The 23,872-nt window shown below is 32.4% G+C and overlaps 5 protein-coding genes and 1 pseudogene across 7 annotated transcripts; all 6 read right to left on the reverse strand.

The window, feature by feature from the left end:
* Positions 1 to 3,023, reverse strand: LOC146940004 (ARM repeat superfamily protein). The gene is made up of 6 exons (XM_085753584.1): positions 2,941 to 3,023; positions 2,767 to 2,833; positions 2,204 to 2,314; positions 1,993 to 2,091; positions 996 to 1,121; positions 1 to 319 (listed from the first exon to the last, which is right to left on the reverse strand). The coding sequence occupies exons 1-6, from the start codon at positions 2,968 to 2,970 to the stop codon at positions 174 to 176; spliced, it is 579 nt and encodes a 192-aa protein (XP_085609710.1). The 5' UTR covers positions 2,971 to 3,023; the 3' UTR covers positions 1 to 173.
* Positions 3,024 to 4,779: 1,756 nt separating this feature from the next.
* LOC146940005 (uncharacterized) lies at positions 4,780 to 5,749 on the reverse strand. Its single transcript, XM_085753588.1, has one exon. The coding sequence runs from the start codon at positions 5,631 to 5,633 to the stop codon at positions 4,905 to 4,907; it is 729 nt and encodes a 242-aa protein (XP_085609714.1). The 5' UTR covers positions 5,634 to 5,749; the 3' UTR covers positions 4,780 to 4,904.
* Positions 5,750 to 5,963: 214 nt separating this feature from the next.
* On the reverse strand, positions 5,964 to 8,785 carry LOC146940006 (elongation factor Tu, mitochondrial-like). Its single transcript, XM_085753585.1, has 9 exons — positions 8,607 to 8,785; positions 7,814 to 7,889; positions 7,631 to 7,723; positions 7,388 to 7,546; positions 7,190 to 7,273; positions 7,045 to 7,110; positions 6,885 to 6,947; positions 6,580 to 6,775; positions 5,964 to 6,333 (listed from the first exon to the last, which is right to left on the reverse strand). Exons 1-9 carry the CDS (start codon positions 8,738 to 8,740, stop codon positions 6,263 to 6,265), a joined length of 942 nt encoding a protein of 313 aa, XP_085609711.1. The 5' UTR covers positions 8,741 to 8,785; the 3' UTR covers positions 5,964 to 6,262.
* A 987-nt stretch (positions 8,786 to 9,772) lies between these two features.
* LOC146940007 (uncharacterized) lies at positions 9,773 to 13,636 on the reverse strand (annotated as a pseudogene). Its single transcript, XR_015030013.1, has 6 exons — positions 13,629 to 13,636; positions 12,797 to 13,515; positions 12,624 to 12,646; positions 12,128 to 12,403; positions 11,258 to 12,025; positions 9,773 to 10,550 (listed from the first exon to the last, which is right to left on the reverse strand). The product of XR_015030013.1 is annotated as an uncharacterized LOC146940007 (transcript).
* A 1,854-nt stretch (positions 13,637 to 15,490) lies between these two features.
* LOC146940008 (BTB/POZ domain-containing protein) lies at positions 15,491 to 17,469 on the reverse strand. 2 transcript variants are annotated; one of them, XM_085753587.1, is made up of 3 exons: positions 16,825 to 17,469; positions 16,534 to 16,710; positions 15,491 to 16,108 (listed from the first exon to the last, which is right to left on the reverse strand). In XM_085753587.1, exons 1-3 carry the CDS (start codon positions 16,852 to 16,854, stop codon positions 15,647 to 15,649), a joined length of 669 nt encoding a protein of 222 aa, XP_085609713.1. In that variant the 5' UTR covers positions 16,855 to 17,469; the 3' UTR covers positions 15,491 to 15,646. The 2 variants fall into 2 exon arrangements, with proteins under 2 accessions (XP_085609713.1, XP_085609712.1); XM_085753586.1 differs by having other exon boundaries at positions 16,820 to 17,239.
* A 1,572-nt stretch (positions 17,470 to 19,041) lies between these two features.
* Positions 19,042 to 19,801, reverse strand: LOC146940009 (uncharacterized). The gene is made up of 3 exons (XM_085753589.1): positions 19,700 to 19,801; positions 19,523 to 19,616; positions 19,042 to 19,414 (listed from the first exon to the last, which is right to left on the reverse strand). Exons 1-3 carry the CDS (start codon positions 19,746 to 19,748, stop codon positions 19,261 to 19,263), a joined length of 297 nt encoding a protein of 98 aa, XP_085609715.1. The 5' UTR covers positions 19,749 to 19,801; the 3' UTR covers positions 19,042 to 19,260.
* Positions 19,802 to 23,872: the final 4,071 nt, after the last annotated feature.

Below are 23,872 nucleotides of genomic sequence, written 5' to 3' on the forward strand. Positions count from 1 at the left end.
TATGAGAAATTGACTCATCGATTTCTAATCTGTTATTAGATTTAGTCGAAAGATACATAACAATTTCCAGTGTACCTTGAAAATGCCTTCATGGCTAGTTTACTCTAATATCATCATATTTCATGCTCCGAGCCAACAAGAAGGGTAAAAAAGGCAAGAACCTCTAGTAAAAGTCAGGAAGACACATCATACTTAAGATCTTGGAATCTTTTCATCAAGCTCAACTTGAATTTCTCAATATCTGCATCCTCGAGTGAACTTGGAGCGGACCTAATAACTGAAACGGCCCCAGCACGATGCAAGGATGCAAGAACTTCATCTATAAAAAGAAAAAAAGATTATGTCATTGTCGATAGAAAACTGAAAAGAGTCTCGTAAGTATCGCCCATCAGTTAAAAGACTGCAGACACATTTGATATGCTAGGGTGCGGGATCAAATCAACAATACCTCCTTTTTCAGCACTTAGTGAGTGTGAATTTTTGCCGTTAGGCTCTGTTTGTTTAAACAAAGAGAAGAAAACTAGTGCTAGCAGCACTGCCCTGTTACAACTACATATTCTTCCGACCTTGTAATATTGTAAGAGCTGGAATCTTATCCAATATGCTCATAGGACAAGATGCAGGTGTTGATAATTTATCATTGTACAAGGACTACTGATAAGGTGCATAAGGGTTGGAGAGATAAGGGGTTGTGGCCTTGTGGGTTGAACTCCCGCTAAGTCAATATGTGTATTTTATATGCCCATATTGATTGAATAAAGATGACAAACATTTGAAACAATAGTTTTCTGAAGTTCTTATTACGCTTTGATCTTAAAGTTGATTTTTAGCTAGAATATTGTACAAATAAATTGCAATGGATGAACATTTCTGGTTTACTATTTAGGACCATGGAGTTACTACTACTACTATTGGTCTGAATATCCACCAGCATATTAAAAAGAAATGGTCTACTTAGAAACGAAAATCTGGCAAGTAATATGCATAGGTTCAACCTGAGTGTGACAGCTTAGCCAGAGCATTCAGCGCCGCTTTCCGCGTACGGTCATCTTTTGCCGTGCTTAACATATTTATGAGCTCTTTATCTCCACCCAACTCAACTATCTTCATCCTGCTTTCATCTTTGAGCAAAAGGAACGTGAACAATTTGAATATACACATGCAAGCATTGCAGCTATACCTTACATTGAAAAACTATGGATAAAATTACAAAATATTGTGAACATAGAAAATATGATTGAACACTCAAATTAGCTAAAGCAAAAAAAAAAAGACTATTTGCTGGTTATGGAACAGAATTCAATTTTCAATCATCGCTGCATCTGTGCTTTGTCATTAAAAAAAGGTCGTAACAACAAAGCAACTCTTATTTCAATATCCTGATCAATCAAAATCTGAGTAACTGTTTCAGTCTTTCAGGAACAATTCAAGCACAAAATCTTTTATCGAAGTTCAAAATCCCCCATAAACTCTTCCCTTTAACCAGAATTTGTCATCACATCAGCAAGCTGAGATTAAAACTCTATAGTACTCAAATCAAGCACAAGAAAAATGAACAAAACTTGTTTAGCAGAACAAATGCCTCAACATTCAAATGAACAATGCACCACAACGTGCTTCAATATATGAGGCCTGTTTGGATTGGCTGATTTGAGCTTATCCACTGGCATAAGCACTAGTGAGACAGTTTGGGAGAACATATGAAGACAGCTAATGACATGTTCATAAACTGTTTTAGACTTATTTTCATAAGCTCTCCAAGATATCTTATGAAAACAGCTTCTAGTTTATACAAAAACAATTTAACTTCATTTTATCATTTGTTACAAAAATAGCTTATACATAAGCGTTTATCAATTATCTTGTAAGCACTTATATCGTAAGCTGCAAATTAAGCTGCTTATCCAAATTCCTGACAGGGTCATAGTTATAAATAATTAAAATGCTGATACCAAGTGATTTGTGAAGAAAAATATAGATAGTTCAAATTACCATCTTTCGCAAAACGGGCCAATCTAGAAGCTCCCATCCTTTTAAACAAGGGATCCTTGACACGCAAAAGAGATACCGACTGATGCATCAAATTTTCCCCTGAAATTTTTGTTTCAACAACACTGTCAGGTTTGAACCAGCAAGAGTAAACAGAAGCTTCACGAACAAGAAATCGTTGCAGCAAAACTTTTGAAAGCTGGATGATCAATACCCATATAAGGAAAGAACTGGTATCCCGCATAAAGTGCAGACCCGAAAAATATACTCTTCAATAACCACCCAAATTTTCTCTCAACTTCATGCTCCAAGAGTAGGTGCTCATCTGGTCATGCAACATAATAGAGCAGTTCATTTACACAACACAATGAAACCAAAATCATTTAGAGTTCAACTTCTTTGCGTTTTATAGTTCCATGTTTTGACATAATGAATGAGAAGCACCGACAGAGACACGTCACTGACACATGTAGTAATCTAAGAAAATGACATAAATGAATGTAATGGCACCGATGTGCCGGTGTCGATGCCGGACATTGCACATGTCGGACACCAAAAACGCCTTCGATCACAAGTGTGGTAAAGAGATTGAATCACATAAATTCCCCAAAATCAGCATTAAGTAGTAGTGTCTATCATTTACCACTACAAGTACAGTTTTTTACACAGTAGATTAGTTAGTTCTTCAAATTGAGGGATTCATTTTTGTTCTCAACAAAATGATTTCATAGCTGCACCAATTTTTCAACAAAAGTATGGGTAAAGAAAAGGTGATACCTTTGCTATTAGAAGATGAAAAATTACGAGATTGTTGATTGATTGGAACTCTTCTTCTACATAAATACTGCAAAAACAAAAATCAAATTCAAAATTTGAGTTGAATTTGTAAATGAATGAAAAAGGGGTTGTAAAATTAGGGTTGAAATTGAGGAGGATCAAAGAGCATATTACGTTAGAGAATTGAGCTGCAACGGCGCGCATTGTGCGAAAGGTGGTGAAGCTGGAAAATTGCAAGTGACAGTATTCTCTGTGTTGAGATTTCTTCAACAAAAATGATACGATACTAAGAAGAAGGATCCGGATCCGTGTTTTCTATCTGGATCGGGTTGATGATCCATACCCGACGGACCATGAGTAAACTAATTTTTTTTTCTCCAATAAATTTATATTATATATCTTTGTCCATGTATCGTTCCAATTTTATCGGATGTCCCCGAAGGGACATATTATATATCTTTGTCATTAACTTTTTTTTGAATTATATCTAATCAACTATGAAGTTTCCTCGCACCTCCACCAAAAATGTTTTTTTGAAAGTACAAAAAAATAATTAACTATAAAGCTCGGATATATACTATAAGTGTGGGCACAATACAGATACGCGGATACATAATTTTTTTAAAATTTAAGATACGATACAAATAAGATAAATCAATAAATTTGTTATAGTAAAACTTATATGCATATAAAATACATAAACTAAAGTATCACTAAAGAACTTAAAACCAATTTTGTATAACGATGATCAATTGAGTCTTCTCTCTTGTTACATTCATCCACAAAAAAACATTACTTTAAGTACGGTTTATTGAAAGACAATTCAACCTATTCACATATTAAATTAAATAATATACACCCTCATTGAATTCTCACAACATTGTCTCATGTTTTTTTTTTACCCTTCATCTTTTCTATGATACATATCAATGAAATATCTTAAAAATATATGCATGTATTGGTAACGTATCCGATAAAATATTTTTAAAAAATTAATTTCAATGCTTCGTGGGTACGTATTCATGAGTATCCGCAAAGTATCGGTATCCAAGACAAATCGATCATCATGTTTGGATTATTCGGGCTTCATAACTAGTCACACATGTTGACTCTTCTTGCGTTCGTGAAATTGTGATCTGTAACTTTTAATATTTTCAATGATTTGTACAAAAATGTATTTTTCATGAGTTAATTACGCAGCAACCCTAAAAAACGTTACACGGTATTCCATGAGTATGGTTTATGTGGTCACAAATCCAAATTAAAATCATTTAGGCCCACAAATAAAAAGGTTTATGTGGTCACAAATCCAAATTAAAATCATTTAGGCCCACAAATAAAAAAAAGGTCAAAAGAGAATAACCAATTTTTTGTTGAGAGGAATCAATTTTTTCTTTTTATTAAAATATTTAAATGTTGTACTATATGTTTTATATGTGTGCCCCCAACTGATTTATATTTGTGGTTTTGACCACCAAGAATTATCTGTATTCCATTGGCTTCTTTTCTGTTAACTGATTGCTCTTTTTCTTATTTTCTGTTAACTGATTGCTCTTTTTCTTATCTTAGCTAGCATATCTTTTTGCTTCATTTGATAGGAGTTTTCAAGATTTATGTATATGAGTTATAGTACCTTATAAAAGAAATACTATAGGAGATTCCAGAACAAATTATACATGTACTTTGATGGAAGGCAAGAGACAAGGTAGTAGCAGGCTATATGTGTTGAGGACATTGTTTTGTTGGAATGATTTACGAGCACACATGGGAATAGAGGTAGGTACATGCTTTGTCCTTGTGGAATGGTGACAGTACTAGAAGCAAGAAGTTACAGCTCTAAATACAAATATACTATGATATGATTGAGATCTGTGTCTTATGAGTCTGCATGTACACATTTTAATCTATAATTTGTGTGTTTCTGAGTATGTCGTGATGCTATTTCAAACAACAGTTACATACATGCTCTCTAGTTAGATTACATATACTATGATATGATTGAGATCTGTGTCTTATGAGTCTGCATGTACACATTTTAATCTATACATACATATAATTCAATCCTATGTCTGTATTCTGATTAATAGATAAACAAATATTGGCCATGATCCACGAGTCTAACAAATATTGGCCATGACTCATGAGTGTTTATATGACAAAAACATGTCCAGGCAAAGATTTTTCAAACCTTTATCTCCATGTTGGTTCAAGCACAAACATGCCCCAATTCCTTTTGCAAGGATAGCATACATCCTTTTATTGGACTTTGGTGATGGCTCCATTTTCATGATAGGTGACGACTGCACCTTCATATCAGGTGACAGATCCATTTCAACGTCAAATGATGCGTCTACTTTCATGTTAGGTGATGGTTGCATGTTCACTTCGGCTAATGGCTCCAATTCAATGTCAGTTGATGACTCAACTTCAATAGTAATTGATGGTTCAATTTCCATTGTAATTGATTGGCCATATACCAGATAAACAGCCGTCTCCTTAACAATCAATCCATGCTCAAAAGCTACAAAGATCTCTACTTTGTCACCAGGTCCGGGATTTGATCTTACATTCTTCCAATCTTCATCATTAAAGGACATTATCGTGTCTCGCTTGTATATGATCTGGATGGTGCACTTTGTGTAATGAATGATCAAGACACCAGTAAGACATTCAATTCCCATGTTTTCAGAAGATGATGAATAAACAATACATATGATTATTCCCTTCATCTGATAATCAATATCCTCAGGAACTTGAAATTGTGCTGAAGGTTCTTCACCTGTATAGGCTAACCAAGAAGGATAATTTCCACCCGGAAGGAACAAGTCATTATAATTGTAGGTTGTTAATTCCTGTATCATAAGCATATGGCTTCATTAATAACACAATTGTGCTATTCAAGTTGCCTATACTTTGTTAATTATATAATCATCTGACAGTAAAACTGAAATAGTTGCACGAGTAAGAAATTAAGTTCAAACCATATAAGAGCAGAATAGACACACAAACAAACCATGCAACAAGTTACTATACAAACATAACACGCTGGTGTTGATCCACACGTGGTTGAAGATCACACCCCAATTGTGGTGCGATGTATACATTATTATAATAATAAAAAATAATAATAAAGTAACACTTCAATTAAAAAGAAATAATCTCAAAGTATAAAGAGAGAAAAAAAAGTATTGATTGAATGCAAAGAATAATGCAAACATTGCGATAATTGAGTCAAAATTGATAAATGTTTATTTGACATTCAAAATAGTTTCAACAATTTTTTGTTAATATATAAGAAAAAAACATCTAAGATGAACAAATGAAAGAAACACTGATTCCTCAGACAGGTAAAACAAACATATTCAAATGGAACCAACACATCAAGTGTCAAAAATAGTTGAATCATAGATTCCTCTCTGCATGCTGGTTTCAATCCCTATTTGCGACTTAATTACAAATTACTGGACAGAAACTTTGTGGACTCCAAATCAACATTCTAGGAAAGGACTTTGGAGACAACTCCTGCAGCAACTGTCCGGTCTCCTTCTCTCAAAGTAAATATTTGTCCTGTTGATAATTAAATGATTGTTGTAAGATTATATTGTGGATTGTGGTCACACACAAAAGTGTTGGACATATGACATCAAAATAGATAATAACTAAGAAAACAAACACAATGCAAAGACAGTTCCAACTTTCTTATACGACATCAATTTTAATCTGATTGATAATGTAGATCTTATTCAGCAAGTATTCTAAGTAAGCAAAAGATGAAAAAACTATATTCTGTGATCCATCATAGATAATGCTTACCATGTTCAAGAGGATAAGGTAACATCAGCTCAAAAATTGCAGTCACATTATCACCAGGCATAACCATCTTGACATCATCAGGTAATTGTACCTTTCCGGTAATGTCTGCCGTCCTCAGGTAAAATTTAGAGTCGACAGAAAAAATTTGTGCTTCAAACTTCTTATATGTTTTCAATGTACCAGGCTTGGCGATAACCTATAATTTTCGTCAAAAGAAGGTTTTAAAAACGGAGAAGGAAAAATTGGTTCATTTTCATAAAATGAAATGGTAAATTGCATTTTGAATCAGAATCTGTTTCACTCACCATTCCCCTCTGCACATCACCATGCTTAAGACCTGGTAAAAGAAGTCCTACTTTATCACCAGCCTAAAAATGGACACATAATATTCAATTATCCACTAGTCCAAATTGCGAGGAAAAAAAGAGTAGAGGATAGTCGTAAATGCTATATGATTTTACTCACTTCTCCTCTATCCACAAGTTTCTTAAACAGTTCCACACCAGTTACAGTAGTCTTCAAAGGTTCACCCTGCACACAGAAGACTGATAAATACAAAAACATAAACCAGTAAGCAAAAAGATTATAAGACATTTAATTTTCTGCGTACCTGTGTCAGTCCTAGTATTTCAACCTCTTCACCAACTTTGATAGTACCTTGTTCAACATGACCAGTGGCAACAGTTCCACGCCCCTTCCCATAAACCGAAGATAGTGGAAGGAACATCAGGAAGTTGACAACATATGTGGAGGAGTATATACAGAACAGAGAAAATAATTTTGTTCACTGTATGATATTTCTACTTACTTGAATATAGAAAATATCTTCTATTGGCATTAAAAAAGGTCTGTCAAGCTGTCGAACAGGATCAGCAACGATTAGTTTCAAGATATCTTTCTCTCCTAGTTCTTCATTAGTTTCAAGATACAGACCTGAACCTCTCACAATTGGAAGCTTAACATGAGACTGCAAGAACAATCAGGAAATTTTACAAAATGCATGATTTGAGTATGAATTTAAAAAAAATAGAGAAAATGAACTAAGTCTTACCCTATCAATAGTAATTCCTCTCTCCTTTTCCTCAGGAGCCTTGTCGATTTCATCAAAAGAAATGGCCTTGGCATTACCTTCAGCAGCTAGTACCTGTTCCACAAAATCAATCAATTCACTTGTATAATAAGTATTGTGCAGCAAAAAAACCTAAACCGAGTCACACAAATTTAATGCCAAAACCTTTGTAGTTGCAGCAGTTAGTGTGGTTTTTCCATGATCCACATGACCAATAGTGCCAACATTGACATGGGGCTTTCTGCAAACGAAAACAACAATAGAAAGGAAACAATTTGTCACTTAATAATAGCATATTCCCATACCCTATGCTCCGACACAAAATACATGTGTCGAACCATGGTTTTAAATTGCGGCCAGCATATATTGATGATGTGGTAGCCACCGCATCGCACCACAATTGCGGTGTGATCTTCAACCATGTGTACGGCTGCATCGTTAGCACATCATGAACCACATCAGATGATTTCGTCCCATGTTCCAAATCTTGTCACCAAAAATTAAAATTTCGAAAACCCAATTCCAATATGCTATGCTTTAGATATAATGAAAAAACATACATTTAACCGTCTCCCAAGTGTGTATTTCAAGCATTTCCCAATCAGTATTTACGGACCAAACTAAGACTCTAAGTAGTGGATAAATAGTGTAGTAGCATAGTGATGTCACTTTATATAGTTTGTGAAAATTTAAAATTATTTCACACTGCAACAACTGAAATGCGCATCACAGTAGCCGTAATGACTGGATCCGCGACCGCAATTTAAAACCATATGTCAAACACTAAGCATGCATTCAATTTAAAGTGTCAATGCTTATTATGCTGTATAATAAAACATAGATAAAATAAACCTAATTTGTTAATGTGCATGATGATCGCATGCAGGCAAGTTATATAAGCATCCATGACAAGTAACGTAGGTAACAAGAAATGAAGTAAGGGTTTTAAAATTATTACGTCGGTGTGAAAGTGGCCATGGTTCTCTGGAGAGAAACAAAAGAAGATGCATTGTTGTTGATGGAAATGATGGAAGAAGTTGCACGAGATATGAAATGGAAAGAGGGTTTTCTGAAGAAAGCAAGAGAAGCCATTGGAATTGGAACCTTGGAAAGAGAAGGAATGAGCTAGCGGCTATATATAAGAAGTTGTTTTTATGAAAATATAGTAATTTAGCGAAATAAATTAGGTTAAAATAAATTAGAAAGTAATAAAAACAAACAATAAAACTAGATATTTAACCCGTGCTCCGCTCGGGTTTATTGTAAAGAAATTGACATACGAATAATAAAATGCAACATATAATTGGTAACGGTGAAAAAAATAACACGTGATAATCTATAGTAGACAAAATCAAACACTTCATAAAATGTATGAAATCTGAAAATATTATAAAAGAAAATTAGGTTAAGTTGCTGCAGACTTAACAAAATTAATAAATAAGGATATTTAGACGATAAAAATCAAAGTAGATATTGATTATTTGTTGAGATGTTTATGCAAGATACGAAAATGAGTTTTGCAAAAATAAATCAAATTTTTTTTTGACAAAAATAAATGATATTTATTTATTTAAATTTATAGAGTACATTAATACAATACAAATCTAGAGTCGGTAAAGACAGCGGAATACATGCCTACAAATATGAATGTACTGAAGCCACTTAAATACTCATATTTCCAGATCTAAAACGTTGACGCAAAAGTCATTGATTGAATTGAATATACACTTGATCAAAACTAATCTTTCAAATAAACATCAAAGACAGTAAATCAAAAACACACCGCACAAAGACGAGAAATCAAAATAAATAAAGTCGTGCTAGATGATGAAATCACCAAAACAAACGAAAGAAAACTGAAAGACATGTGAAAGTCACTTATTTTTCTAAAAGAGAAATAAAAACAATTCAGATGGTGATTTTGGGTCAAAATTGACCCTAAATCACTACTCTTTGGTAGATCAAGAGAATGAAAAGTTGTGTCGACATCTTTGTCTCTGTGAGTCTGCATGCACAAATTTGAATCTGCAAGTGTAAATATAATTCAATCCATATGCCAGATTGCTTATGTTTGTGCATGCTAATTACAATAGATGAAAAACAATTGGTCATGACTCATGAGTCTTTGTTAAACCTAACATAATACCTTATGCATTTTAACTTTCAATTCCACGTCTTTCTAATTTGGAAACACGCAGAACACAGGCTGAAATGGACTTCAAATATGTTTATATGACAAAACCTTGTCCAATAAAAAATTGTTCAAATCTTTATCTCCATGTTGGTTCAAGCATAAACATGCCCTAATTCTTTTTGCAAGGATTGTACACATCCTTTTATTGGACTTTGGTGATGGCTCCATTTGTATGATAGGTGATGACCTCACTTTCACATCAGGTGACAGATCCATTTCAACATCAAGTGATGCTTCTACTTTCATGTTAGGTGATGGTTGCATGTTCACTTCGGCTAACGGTTCCAATTCCATGTTAGTTGATGACTCACCTCCAATTTCCATTGCAATTGACTGGCCATATACCAGATAAACAGCCGTCTCCTTAACAATCAATCCATGCTCAAAAGCTACAAAGATCTCCACTTCGTCGCCAGGTCTGAGATTTGATGTTACATTCTTCTGATCTTCATCATTAAAGGACATTATCGTGTCTCGCTTGTATATCTGGACGGTGCACTTTGTGTAATTAATGATCAAGACACTAGTCCTATGTTTTCAGATGTTGATGAATAAACAATGCATAGGATTATTCCCTTCATGCGACAATCAATATCCTCAGGAACTTGAAATTGTGCCGAAGGTCCTTCACCTGTATAGGCTAACCAAGAAGGATAATTTCCACCCGGAAGGAACAAATCACTTTAATTGTTGGTTGTAGATTCCTGTATCATAAGCATATGTGCTTCGTTAATAACATGATTGTGCTATTCAAGTTGGATATGCTTTGTTAATTATATAATCATGTGACAGTAAAACTGAAATAATTGCACGAGTAAGAAATTAAGAGATAGACACACAAACAAACCATGCAACAAGTTACTATACAAACATAACACGTTGGTGTTAAGCACACAGATCTAAATGTATGCATAACGACACAATGATGATGCAACACAACTATATTCACTACTCGGTATGCAATGTTGATCTATGTTGATTCCGAGTTGAGCGAATGGGAGTGCCCCACTATTGGGTGTACATGATGTAACAAAGGAATAAAAACTGTACAAATATAGCAAATTATATCATTCAATTTCATTTAAGGGTTCTGTAATTTAAGACTCAAAAAGGGAGCATCCTCGAATATAGCTGCAGAGCATCCTTTGTTCCGTGTCATTCATTTTCTACCCGTTCTACCATGCAACCATATGCTACATTTTCTGCTATTACATTTTGCCTGTTTTCCTTAGTCACTCCAGCTCAATCATCAATCATTTATTGCAATATCAAGCTGATTTGGGTTTCAGTATTTCAAGTGCAGGGTAAAATTATTGAGAAATAAACCATTATGTCTAAATGCTTCGCATGGGAATTAAGATTTAACATATCTATAAAATAAAGGGTGGAGAAGTCAAGAAGACAGAGAAGGAAACTGTGATATACTCTTGCCAAGAGTATCAATAACTGTGTGGCAACTTCCCATTCTAATCAAAAGTGACCTCAAAGAACGATTTGAGAATTGTGATGCATGTGATGTTTCCAATTTGGTAAAGTTCACATCATATTGACCACCAAGCATTCTTCGTAACTCTTGAGTTAGTTGAATCTTTGAGCGGCATTGTACCCAAACAGTTCTGAGTTGTGAAAGGCTCTTGATCACAGGTGATAGAAACCCCACATTATGTATATTGATGGAAGTTAGAGACAAAGCCATGTTTCCAAATGGGGAAACGCGAGGTAGAGAATTCATTGTTGGTGACATCCAAGACCAAATGAGAGAGGGAAATACATCATGTGATAATCCTTCATATCCACATAGAGATATATACGCGATGCTTTTCGATCTGACTATTGAATATGGCACCTCTTTTACACCTGTATCTTTTGCAATCAGTGTTGTCAATGATTCCATTTGCACTATTTCTTCTTCCAAGTTTTCAATCTTTGAACAACCAGAAATGATGAGAGTTTTCAACGATTTCAACTGATATATCTTCTTTGGGAGATTGTTAAGACTTGTACAGTCCTTCAAATTTATCAGAAGAAGACTATTCAGATCTCCAATGGACTGGTGTATATCAGACAAGTTTGAACAATCCTTCATGATGAGCTTTTCTAGATTCGGTAATTTTTGAAAAGTCGGGGCTGTTTTTCAAGAACTTAGAATGACTGAGATTAAGAAATTTAAGCTTCTCCAGCAACTGCAAGATAATTGTTTAAAATAAAAGTTAAAAAAAAAATGGCGGCAACAATTACTATTGGCATCAACTTTTTAGTTTCACAAGAGAATGTTATCATTATACCGTTGTTTCATTCCAAACTTGTCTAATATTGCTGCGTTTTAAGTCCATAGCAACAAGATTTCCCTGATAAAAGTCATTTGGTATATTGTTGAAAGTAAATCCTTGCCATTTGACCCATCTCAGTTGATTGGAAAGACATCCATAGTCTCCAATGAGGTTAACACAGTCAAGTTGTAAAAGTCTTAGTTTCTTCATTTCCTCGAAAGAATTAGTACTGAAGCAAACTCTGTCAGTTCTTTGCAACTTAAACGTAAATCCCTCCACACTTTTTGTTCCCTGCATTTGAAGAGCAAAAATACATAAAAGTAAGGGGAAAAAGAAACCTTTCTCATTTCCTTGCTAGAACAAGAAAGTGATACATAAATATGAATATGAATATGCATAAAGTTGTAGCAGTACAAACAAAGCACGCCTATAATGATTATGAATATGCAAACACACTCATATCATCTATCCATAAAATTTCAGCCAATAGTTATACAGAGGAATATCTTACCATATTTTTTGTCAAAACATCATTAGCATGTTTGCTACAGCAGTGAAAATGAAAAAAAACCACGTTTTATCAGAAGCTACAAAAGTTAGCTTCTTTATTTTCACTTTTTTCTTGTCTTGGAAGCGATATTTCATCCTAACGTGATTTAAAAATCAAATCCAAACAGGCTACATGTACGTCCTCATGAAACCATAATCGACTACGGTTCCCTGGATTTTTAGCTGAACTCTGACGGACAATTTCTCTTCCCATGTCTCTTAGCAGATCATGGATTGCAAGCTCGTTATTCTTTTCAATTTTTACAAGGCTTCGTTCTACGAGAACCGTTATTCCAATGTCAGCATAAAGTCCACACCCATTTAGTATCTTGGTAACATAGGCCCTGTCCTTACCGATAAAGAAACAACATATGTCAAGAAATATATCCGTTTCCATATCATCCTTTAAACCGTCATAGCTTATTCTTAGTTTCTTTTGTACTTGGTCATTAGGAATTCTCTCTAGTTTTGACAATACACTTGTCCATTCTCCTTCTGTCCTTCCATATAAGTAAGATCCAAGGATTTCAAGAGCAAGTGGCAATCCTCCACAATAAGCAACAACATTTCTAGAGAGTTTACTAAGTATTTTGTTGGACTTGGTTCTCTAAAAGCATGCCAACTGAAAAGTTCAAGGGACTCATCTTCATCCATTTCCTTCATTGTACAAACATGTGCAACTTTAAGCAATTTAAGTAGGTGTACATCTCTGGTTGTAACGATTAATACACTTCCCGGACCAAACCATTTACTTACGATTTCCACATAGGGCTTTTATTTGCTCAAACTTACTCACATCATCCAGTAGGACAGTTTTCCCCCAAAGTCTTTTCTTCACTAGTTCAGCTTCACTCCTTCAATAATCATTACAAACAGATAGAATGAGCATAAATTATGAAAGATTAGTAGCTTAACTAAACTACTGTAACATGTTTATAGGAAATCATACTATAAATAATTAAGTAACCTCTGCATCTACCACATGTCAATTTCACGGATATAATAATTAATCTAAGCACGGGTTAATTCCACTAATTTGAATAAACTATCTAAACTAGGTTATGAATAGCAACTTAATTGAACTGTATAAGGCAGAAAGTATTGATTTATTTACCTGAAATTGTTAGCATCCCAACCAGACAAATTTGCAGCTTGGTTGAGCACACTCCTCCAAATTTACGAGTGTCCTCGCCTCTAAAATTGATGAAAACGTCGTATATCCATCGTTGATTGTAATCTGGTGGTGAGTATGCAGACATTGATGGTAATACTAAAAGTAAGAATTTCTCCAACTTAGAAATATGGTGATTTCAGATTTCAAAAGAGGATTCTCTATGATTGCAACGGTGGTAGATACAACTTTGTCATTTTAATAATCTCCTCCTTATCCTAATTTGCATACACATCTCTAAATTAGTTAGTCATGTTGGTCTCTAATGTATCTTTTGTTAGCCGGTCCAATCTTGATCAATTTATTCCATAAAATTACTAACAAAAAGTAGATTGCAGGACAGTCATAACATCTACTACATGGAAGTATCTATTTATCGATTAATCTCCAACAACATAAGTTGTTTAAAAGTCTTTGCTGTTTTTTTTTTTTGTTTGAAAAAAATAGAGACGACTTGGTCTACCATCCCACACACTCATATGTGCCGAAACAAAAAAGAAAGATATTTTCATTATTATTTTATTTAAGTACATACAAATTGGTCTAACACTCGTTGATCCAAATAAGAAGGGTATGTTATGTTCAACAGATGATAGGGGAGAAGAGAAATTTTAATCAAAAGGAGGGAAAGAGAGAGAATGAGAAAGGAAATGAATTTTAAATGTTTTGTATTTGGTTCGACCTTGGACAGAAATTTTAATAGAGAGAAAGTACAAAATTTTATTTTTACCATCATAGTATTTAGTCAAATTTTAAAAAATGATATATAAGTTCAAATTATAAATTGTGTAAGAAAATGTCCAAATTATAAACAAATATTCTACGAGCTTTAAATCTTTCCAATTTGGAAGAAAAATAAAATTAGTTCACGGGTTTTCTTTCGGTATATAGATGAAGTGACAATCCTTCCAAAAAAAAAAAAGATGAAGTGACAAACCACCTTAAACTCACACTAACCGCAAGGTTTTGGATTTGAACGTCAAATCTAATGATATCATCGTTGAGGACTAATTATAAAAAAAGAAAGGTGATGGAGAGAGTCATTCAATTCCATCCAAAGAGAACTAATTACCTTTTATTTTTTATTTAATCTTGTGAATAAAGAAAGGTGAAAAGGAACTTTACCTCCATTACATAGTAAAAGTTTCATTTGAGCAAAATATCTATGAAAACAAATAGGATTTAACAACCAATTTAAAGACAAAATGTTAGAGAAGTCTCGAACATTAGCGATTAGTGGTTAAACAATTTTGTTTTCAAATAAATCTATATCTAAATGGTCACAAACTTATTTAGCGACTAAATCATTCAATAGGGAGACCAAAATATTTTCATCACGAAATAAGCAACTAAATCGGCATCCTTCTTGTAAGACATTGCAATATATATACATGGGTTAAAGTTTGAACCTCAAATTTTCTACTTACTCACAAAAGTAAATTTCTAACCATCAGACAACTTAACAAAAAAAATTAAAAAATAAACATGGAGTCAAAAAAGTCCTTACCCATGTTTGAATTGTGTTATGGTTTATGAATGAGTAGGCCGAATTCAAATCATTTGTATCATTTACAAGTCTTTTTTTTATTGATTTATTCAATTAAAAAAAAATGACATTTCAGAATTAAGAGAACAAGAAAAAAGAAGAAGCAGGGAGATAGATAACATGTTTACAAACCAGAGACCAACATTAAAGGAATGGCTTTGGTGAGAACAATGCATGAATTTTGTTATTCTGTTTCACAATATATCATTTCAATAGATACATAATCAAAAAATTAAATTCAAAATAAAAACAGCTGTGCCTTTTCCACTTATAGAGAAATTGATAATTTGGAACCATTCACAAATGCTCTTGAAACTAATTGCACAGTTAAATGCGGACTCCTATGCACAAATGCTTCAAATTTAGGAGAAGTAACCATATGCTCAATATTTTTAACTAAGAAATTAAAGGATGTCTCCTTCAAATCTTGGTTTGAACAAGTATCAGCAATTTCTAGTGTCTCAAATGCATTAGAGGTGCTAAGTGAGCTGAACAAATATCTTTCACAGTATTTCAGCAAATGTGGGATAATATACTTATCAGCTGCTTGTGACAAGGCATACACATGTTTCTCCAATTTTTCCAAAGGCAATGTCCCACTGTAGAGAAATTCTAAGAGAGATTCTAATTCTTCATGGTTCAGGTCAGGTAGAGTTATTGTGTTACAAGTTGGTGCAGCTTTACATTCATCAATCTCTAGCATATTCTTGAAAATTTCTGATCTTGCAGCCTACATTACAATAACATAAATATCACATGTTAACATAAGTATTTATTTGTTTATCTACTTAACACAACTATTTATACATTGTTTGAGATAATTTATGAAAACAACTTATCATATGTTCATAAGTTGTTCCAGCTTATTTTTTTTAAGCTTTTTAGCATATCTTGTTAAAACAATTTATACTTTAATAACAATATTTCTTTATTTTGTTTTATTTTTTTGTTTACAAAGAGGGCTGAACGCCCAAAAAAAAAACTACACCGAGATCAATCGTGAGACAGAAACCGCCAAAAAATACTTTATTTTATCTTTTGTTATAGAATAATTATCTTATGCATGAACACTTATATGATAAGCATTTATATGTAAATTTTAAATATTAAAGAATGGTTAATGAAAATTATTTAATGGGAAAAACAAGAACTCACCAAAACGGATTTATGAGCAGGTATAGGTGGACCAAGATTGCCTGGACTTATCAATATATCTGTGTGAATTTGTTCTTTGAAGGCAGCAGCAAAACCTCTGAGATAAGCCAAATCTTGTTTTTGTTGATTAAATTGGTCTATTTGCTCAGAACACCATCTTATGCAATCATCAAGTGTCTGCAGAGGAAAAATAATATCATTCATTGCCTCTTTTAGATTATACACTTGATTATAAACTTATTTTCAAATCAACCATAGAAGAATTATGAAAAGAATTAGAGCTTGCCTTACTCGAATTTCGCCGCGAAATAGGAGAACCATTTGGAGTAGTGATTGTTTTTGCTTTCTCACTTTCAAGACCGTTCATCATGTTGATCATGCTCCTAACTCCTTCATAACATGCCCCACATATTGTATTCCTTGGAGGTCTTAATATTAATGGCATAGTTGTACACACACAACAATCCATTTTTGCTTCTTAGAATTTCCCTCCTTTGCTTTCTTATTACACAACAATGAAGAGGGAAATGAAGGAGATAATATGTATATAAGTTTTCTGAATTTGGTATATATATAAATAGTTGTCATCTACCTTTATATTACATAATATATGTTCATTTGACCCTATTAGAAATGATTTCAGTCTCATCCCCAATTAATTTAGTGAAAATTAATTATAACATTATCCTTTATTAATAGCTTACACATATTTTATATAATTAAAAGAGAATAGTAGGCTGGATGTAACCACATAACAAAATGTAGATGTCCAATCATTATCTTTTTGTTGAATCTTTAATAGGAAATTAAATAGTAGAGGAAAGTGAATTTGAGAATGAGATTGGTAAATTAGGAAGTGGTTTGGTAGGGTATCTCTTTAGAGTAGTTGTTAGTGAAATACTTAACAAAAAGAATCAAGCAGTTAGGAAAGAAGACGACTTTCCAACCATACATTATCAAAAATGAGTATAGCAAATTCCCCATCCTTGTAAGTTGTAACCACTTTTGTATTTATCATTCCCTTCATACATTTCTTGGAAAGCCGTAACCACTATTAATTATCAATATATCAAGATTAATTTAATATAAATAGTGTGATCGTGTATTTTAGGCCAGCCTGGATAAGCTGCAATGACATTTTGATGTATGATTAATTGTTCAATCATGTTCACTTGTTGTTATTTGGTAATACAACAGCAAGAAGGATTGAACCTAACGCGCGTCAACTACTACTCTGTCCTAAATTATGTGAGCTTGAAGGAGGGGGAGTAATTTGGTCTACTACAAGCTATCAAATGGATTGATCAATTGGGTCTTAACAATGTTATATATGATCTTGAGGCAAAATTAGTGGCCGATGGTTTCAACAATTTATGTCCGAATTTGTCTCATTTTGATTCATCATCAAAGATTATTTCTTTATTTTTCAAGTTTATGTTCACATTTGTTGGATGAATTTTCTAGGAGACAAACCAATATTGTCGCCTATAAATTAGCTAAAGCGGCTATATATACAACTAATCGTCAAATATTTAATTTCTTGCCAAATTGCATTACTACTATCTTTCGGGTCTAGGCTTATGCATCTTGGTAATTGATTGATAGCCCCGTGACTCAAAAGCCCACTCAGATTTAACGAATCATTATTTTCAGTAGCACAAAATTAAAATTTATTAGGAGTTATCATCCAATCGTTTTTTTTTTTTTATCAAAACATAACTCTCGGTCAGCTTATTTCATAGGTCAAGCAATTAGAGGGGCCTATAGAGCAATCACCGTGCTTCTTTTTAAGTCTTAGCAGCCCAATAAATCAATCACGGGGTTAAGTCTTTTTGGGCTCTCATACCATCTTAGGTATCATTTTTCTTTGGGGAAATAGTCACTTTGCTCCTTGAATGAGTGACGAGTAGTCATAATAGTCCCTCAATGTATCGAAATAGCAAAATAGTCCCTGATTGTGCACTTTGTTAGTCAAAATAGTCCTTGATATTAAAATATTTCGTTAATATTGTCATATTAGTCCTTTAATAGACTTACTTATTGTCATATTAGTCCTTATACGTACTTACTTATTGTCATTTTAGTCCTTATATCAAAAGAGTTCTTGTGAGTATTAAGGAGTTATTTAAGCTTTAGGGACTATTTTGACTAACAAAGTGGACAACTAGGGACTATTTTGGAATTTTGATACATTGAAGGACTATTGTGACTACTTGCTACACATTCAGGGACCAAAGTGACTATTTATCCTTTTTCTTTTAATGACAAATGCTAATAATTTTAGTTTAGATTAATTTTTTCTTTTTTGTTCGAGTTTAAACCAATGACCTTGAACTCCTTATCCGTTGGCTCAAACCAAATGAAACAAATGTAGAAGATCTGATTATAAAATAGATAAAGTCCAAATGTTGCACCTGATTCACTATTTTTTTCCCTTTGTATTTTATTTTTGATAAGAAATTTCAAACTGAAACTTCTTTTAACTTCTAGTTTAGAGATGATCAAAACTGAAACTATGAAAGAACTTGTATGTACGTGTTAGAAAATTAGAAAGTCTTTCAACACAACATACGTATGCACTAATGCACACCCAACAGCCATATAACACCTTAGACTTCTGAACTCTGATCATACTCATATCATACATAAAAAACACAAGGATCGAAATAACATAATGATAACATTGATAAATTAATCATAGATAGGAATTAAATTCTTCTTGTAATCTTAAAAAGGACCGTGGAGCTCCCATTCAACTAGCTCAGTCACATTTGGAGCAGAACCATCTACCACTGTAATTTGAGGAACATCACGATTCTCATAATAGTGATAAGCAGCTGCACCCGATAGCACTGCTAGAGTTAGCGCCTGTGCGTGCATCCTTCAAACCAAAACATTCGTTACACTTTATTCGATACAACACACATTTCAACAGTTATAATGGAAAACAAAATAAAATCGTTATTGAAGATTGTAGTGACGATTTTACCTAGCATGGATAAGCCTTAGACTTGGCTTCATTGGAGATTTAGCTCGTGAATGAGCTATAAGTGATGCTCCAATTCCAGATGCCCAAAGTGCCCCTGCATTCAAATTTAGTTAGTTAGCACCATTTTGTTATAAGTTCATATCCAATATATTATGTTACACATAATAAGTAACTTACCAATACTGGCGAGTTTGTTTTTTGAAACCCATGATTGAATTGCTTCCATGTTGATGTTTTGTTTTTGTGATTCTCTTAATTTTTTCTTTTTGAGGAATTGTTATTTGCTAAGTTTTGATGGGGAATATTTATAGATGGTTGAAGTTGAAAATTGTGACTTATTGGTACTTGAATTGGCCCCTAGGTTTAGCGGGGTTAATGTGTTTAATCGAATTTGGAACACGGGAAAATTTAAACCAGAGGCCTACTTACACTGGTTTTGTTCTCTACGTGAGTGTGTGTCTACTTTGGTCTTTCTATTGTTTTGCTTTACCTCATGTGGAAAGTTACATGTAGTGGAGACAAGACAACGGATTTAATTAAACTAGAGGTGTGTGTTTCTAGAAGGGATTAAATTAAGAAATACTTTAATCAAAAAAAGTAGGGTAAAATGTTTTGCCAGGATTCAAAAGAAATGCTAGTTTCATTTTGGAAATCATTTGAGATGGTGATATTATAATATAAGAACTACTGGATCGTCCTTTTTCATAAGTATCATCATAATTCATTCAGTGCACCGCACATCCTTACTGCAACAAAAGTGATCACAGAGACACTTTAAAAAAGCAGAGGGAATAATAAAGTCATCTTGAATATATGTGAACAAATTAAGTTAGTTTTTTTTAGCAAAATAAAAAATGTTATTGCAGTTTACATATTTCCATTCATTAGAAGTTAGAACCTATATTTCACAGAAATAAATTGGATTATAAAATCTTAATTACAAATTAATTGATTTTTTTCAGTAATTATATATCGTTAAGGTGATGCTCCTATTTGTTAAGATTTATTTATATTTTTCAGAATCAAATTTATTTGTTTTTTGAGGAAAGAATCAAATTTATTTTATTATTATATTCATGGCCAAGGAGATATAAGAGTGAACTGCCAAAATGTAAATATATTTCATAAGTGATAATTTAATGAACATGTCAAGTATTTAAGCAAAATGTCAAGAGTGGTGGTTCATGAATGATGTCGGAGGCATGTCTTACCATTTGAGTTATGCTTCACGATCTTACAAAATCAGCTTGTAAGATGGGGGTTGCTCCCACTTATAAATATATTAACAATATGAGTATGACCAACCAACAATACAATATAAGTACGAATATATTGTATTGTTGTGCTAAACTACGCATTATGATGACATTAGATTTTAGGATTCCTTTAATAGTTTTATTTTAAAGTTTATGTTATGATCAACTTTTCCGAATTCTTTTTTTTTTTTTGGTACAAATTTTTCCAAATTCTAACTATATAGCTATTAGATCGGAATTCCCTACTTTCAATAGGAACTCGCATTCACATAGTCATGTTAACGTGAGACATTCGATTTTGATTGGACGGTTTAAAGAAAATACATATTTGATTTTTCATTTTATAATTTAAATACTAAGATTGAATCAGAACCATCTGTTTAAGATCAGATGACCTGACTGCATAAATGTGGATTTGCGGATTGAGGGAATCCCAATCTGTATCTATTTTACGGTGCCGTCTACGGTGCAAGATCAGAATGGGTCATGCACAGGTGCAACATGATTAATATGTTAAAAAAGCGGATTAATTTAAAAAATAATAGTGGATAGGTAATTAACATTAATACGGTTAACATGTATAAGTTGTGAATAGCTTATACTCCCTCTGTTCCTTTGTAAGTGTCTTTTTAGGGTGAATTTTCCGTTCCTATTTAACTGTCTTTTTGGTATTTTAAGGGTACGATTTATCAATTATACCCTTTGTCAATTTTCTTATCTTTTTCAATAAAATTAATTAATGTTTTCTATTTGGAAAACTAAAGTTTGTTTTTTTTAAACAAATTTTGTTTTTTTTAAATAAAGTTTGTTTCTTGTTATTTTCAAATTTAAACAAAATTTTGTTACAAATAATGGTTTCAAGAAGGGTTAAAATTCTATATATAAGATGAGTATCAATTGTTAAAAATTTCAAGTGCAAAGTAAAAGAACAAATTTGAGAGAAGGAAAATAAAAGACTCCATGAATGTTCAAAACGAAGAAAAAGTGGAAGACTCATTTGAACTGCTGATGAGAGGTGAAGAGGGAGAAATAGTTGAATACTCATTTGACAAGATACAAGAACAAGAAGAAAATGAAGAAGAAGAAGTTTCATCAAGAGTACTAATGAATTTTGATTTAAATGAAGATGCAGCTTATGAATTTAATTTGAGAGAGAGTGCGAAAAAAAATAGAAATTTGTTGGAGAAAAAGATAATAACTGACAATTGTTTGTTACGAGAGAACGATAACATATTAAATTTATTCGAAAGATAAAGTGTGTGCAAACAAATAGGAATTTATTGGTGGATTAAAATGAGGGTATAATAGGTAGAAAAAGTGTAAAAATAAACAACGCTAATTTGGTGTTAATTTTCTAAAAAAACACGTAAAAAGGAACGGATGGAGTAATTTATAAAGAATGACATTTGGGATTTTTTTTGGTTACAATGTCATTTGGGATTAACAATAGTTTCTTTGTTTATAAAAAAAACCGAAGAACAAAGTATTGTTTTTTATTTTTGGTACAAGAACAAAGTATTGTTTACATAATAGATAATATTTATTTAGATATGACCATTAAATACAATACAAGTATGACAATACATAATAATTTAAATTGGTGTCTTATACTCTCATTAGATAATTTATTCAAAAAATATATATATCATTAGATAATATTTCCGTTTGTTTTAAACTTATGGATCCACTAAATAAATTATCATATTAGATGTAACAATGATGATATTCTTCTTTTTTTTGAGCAAACAATGATGATATTCTATTTACTATAAAAATTGTTATTTACTATTTATTCAGGCACACCATGTATTTTGAAGTTATTTTTTTACGTTGCATAAACACTTATACTCTTAAACATACATCATGGGTAAAATTGAAATGTCACAAATACTCTTAAACATACATCATGGGTAAAATTGAAATGTCACAAAATAGTCTAATCTCAATTTAACTCGCATTTTTTTTAATATCAAATAAGCTCTTAAAATTATTGTATACGGAGAATTTTCAAAGACAGGTGTCCACTGTTAATCTATCATACATACTATCAAGAAACTTTCTTATAATTTATTCCAAAATCAATTGCATTTATTAAATTAATATATATTATAAAAAATTTGAAAATTAGTGGGTGAGTTAACCTACTAATCTCAACCATTAAAAATCTTAAGATTATATCTAATGGTTCACATCACTTTTGCAAAAAAAAAAAAAAGGGTCATACACCGGTGGGAGACCCATGAAGGTCGTGCCCCATAGCCTTTGCCCTATTTTACATCAGCTTAAGATACAATGAACTTGTAATATGTAGATAAATTAGGCCATGAAACTGCTTTTGGTAAGCTAGTGGTTTTCTTTCTTCGTACTTTCGCAGTTTTAAATTTGGGTTAAATATGTTTTTGGTCCCTATAAAATTGCGACCTTCTAAGTTTAGTCCTTACTTAATTTTAATAGCTTTTTTAATCCCTAAAAAAAAAATTACTTATAATTTTAGTCCCTGCTAAAATAAATTTTGTTTAATTATCCTTAAACTTTAAAATTTTTTAACGATTCTTTTTATAGAAGTTTAGAACACTATGAAAGGTTCATTTACTAAAATCTATAATTTTTTAACATGAAACAAATTAAATATGAATTTTTTAAAACGACAAAAGTTTAAGATATAAGTAACAAAAATATGGACGTAGAAATCAAATTTTTGCGATATTTTTTTTGGAGGACCTTTTAATAACGTTCTCAACACACTTGTAAAAAATTGTTGAAAAACTTAAGAGTTTAAGCATAAATTAAACAAATTTGGATTGAGTAAGGACTAATATTGAGTGCAGAAATTTTTTGTAGGGATTAAAAAAGCTATTAAAATTAGGGTTAATAAAGTTTTTAGTCCCTATAAATATTCACAGTTTTGTTTTTACTCCCTATAAAATAAAATCACACTTTTTAGTCCCTGTGAAATTTTCCTTAAGCATTTTAGGGACTAAAAATGTTGATGGAAAAATTTTATAGGGACTAAAAATGCTGATGGAAACTTTTATAGGGACTAAAAATGTTGATGGAAAATTTTATAGGGACTAAAAAGTGTGATTTTATTTTG

The sequence above is a fragment of the Medicago sativa genome, chromosome 3, assembly GCF_051527215.1.
Source record: "Medicago sativa cultivar Bolivia chromosome 3, Bolivia_mono, whole genome shotgun sequence".
In the NCBI taxonomy this organism is placed as follows: Eukaryota; Viridiplantae; Streptophyta; class Magnoliopsida; order Fabales; family Fabaceae; genus Medicago; species Medicago sativa.

Coding starts and splice junctions, on each gene's coding strand:
- LOC146940006 (XM_085753585.1), bottom strand. CDS start 8,740: ATGGCTTCTCTTGCTTTCTTCAGAAAACCCTCTTTCCATTTCATATCT. Junction 7,724..7,813: donor TAACTGCTGCAACTACAAAG/GTTTTGGCATTA, acceptor TTTGTGGAACAG/GTACTAGCTGCTGAAGGTAA. Junction 6,948..7,044: donor AACTTGTGGATAGAGGAGAA/GTGAGTAAAATC, acceptor GTCCATTTTTAG/GCTGGTGATAAAGTAGGACT.
- LOC146940009 (XM_085753589.1), bottom strand. CDS start 19,748: ATGGAAGCAATTCAATCATGGGTTTCAAAAAACAAACTCGCCAGTATT. Junction 19,617..19,699: donor AAACAAACTCGCCAGTATTG/GTAAGTTACTTA, acceptor ATTTGAATGCAG/GGGCACTTTGGGCATCTGGA. Junction 19,415..19,522: donor CTAAGGCTTATCCATGCTAG/GTAAAATCGTCA, acceptor TTTGGTTTGAAG/GATGCACGCACAGGCGCTAA.
- LOC146940004 (XM_085753584.1), bottom strand. CDS start 2,970: ATGCGCGCCGTTGCAGCTCAATTCTCTAAC. Junction 2,092..2,203: donor CCAGTTCTTTCCTTATATGG/GTATTGATCATC, acceptor CAAAAATTTCAG/GGGAAAATTTGATGCATCAG. Junction 320..995: donor GGCTAAGCTGTCACACTCAG/GTTGAACCTATG, acceptor TTCTTTTTATAG/ATGAAGTTCTTGCATCCTTG.
- LOC146940008 (XM_085753586.1), bottom strand. CDS start 17,002: ATGGATTGTTGTGTGTGTACAACTATGCCATTAATATTAAGACCTCCA. Junction 16,711..16,819: donor CGCGGCGAAATTCGAGTAAG/GCAAGCTCTAAT, acceptor TTTCCTCTGCAG/ACACTTGATGATTGCATAAG. Junction 16,109..16,533: donor CTGCTCATAAATCCGTTTTG/GTGAGTTCTTGT, acceptor ATTGTAATGTAG/GCTGCAAGATCAGAAATTTT.
- LOC146940005 (XM_085753588.1), bottom strand. CDS start 5,633: ATGCTTATGATACAGGAATTAACAACCTACAATTATAATGACTTGTTC.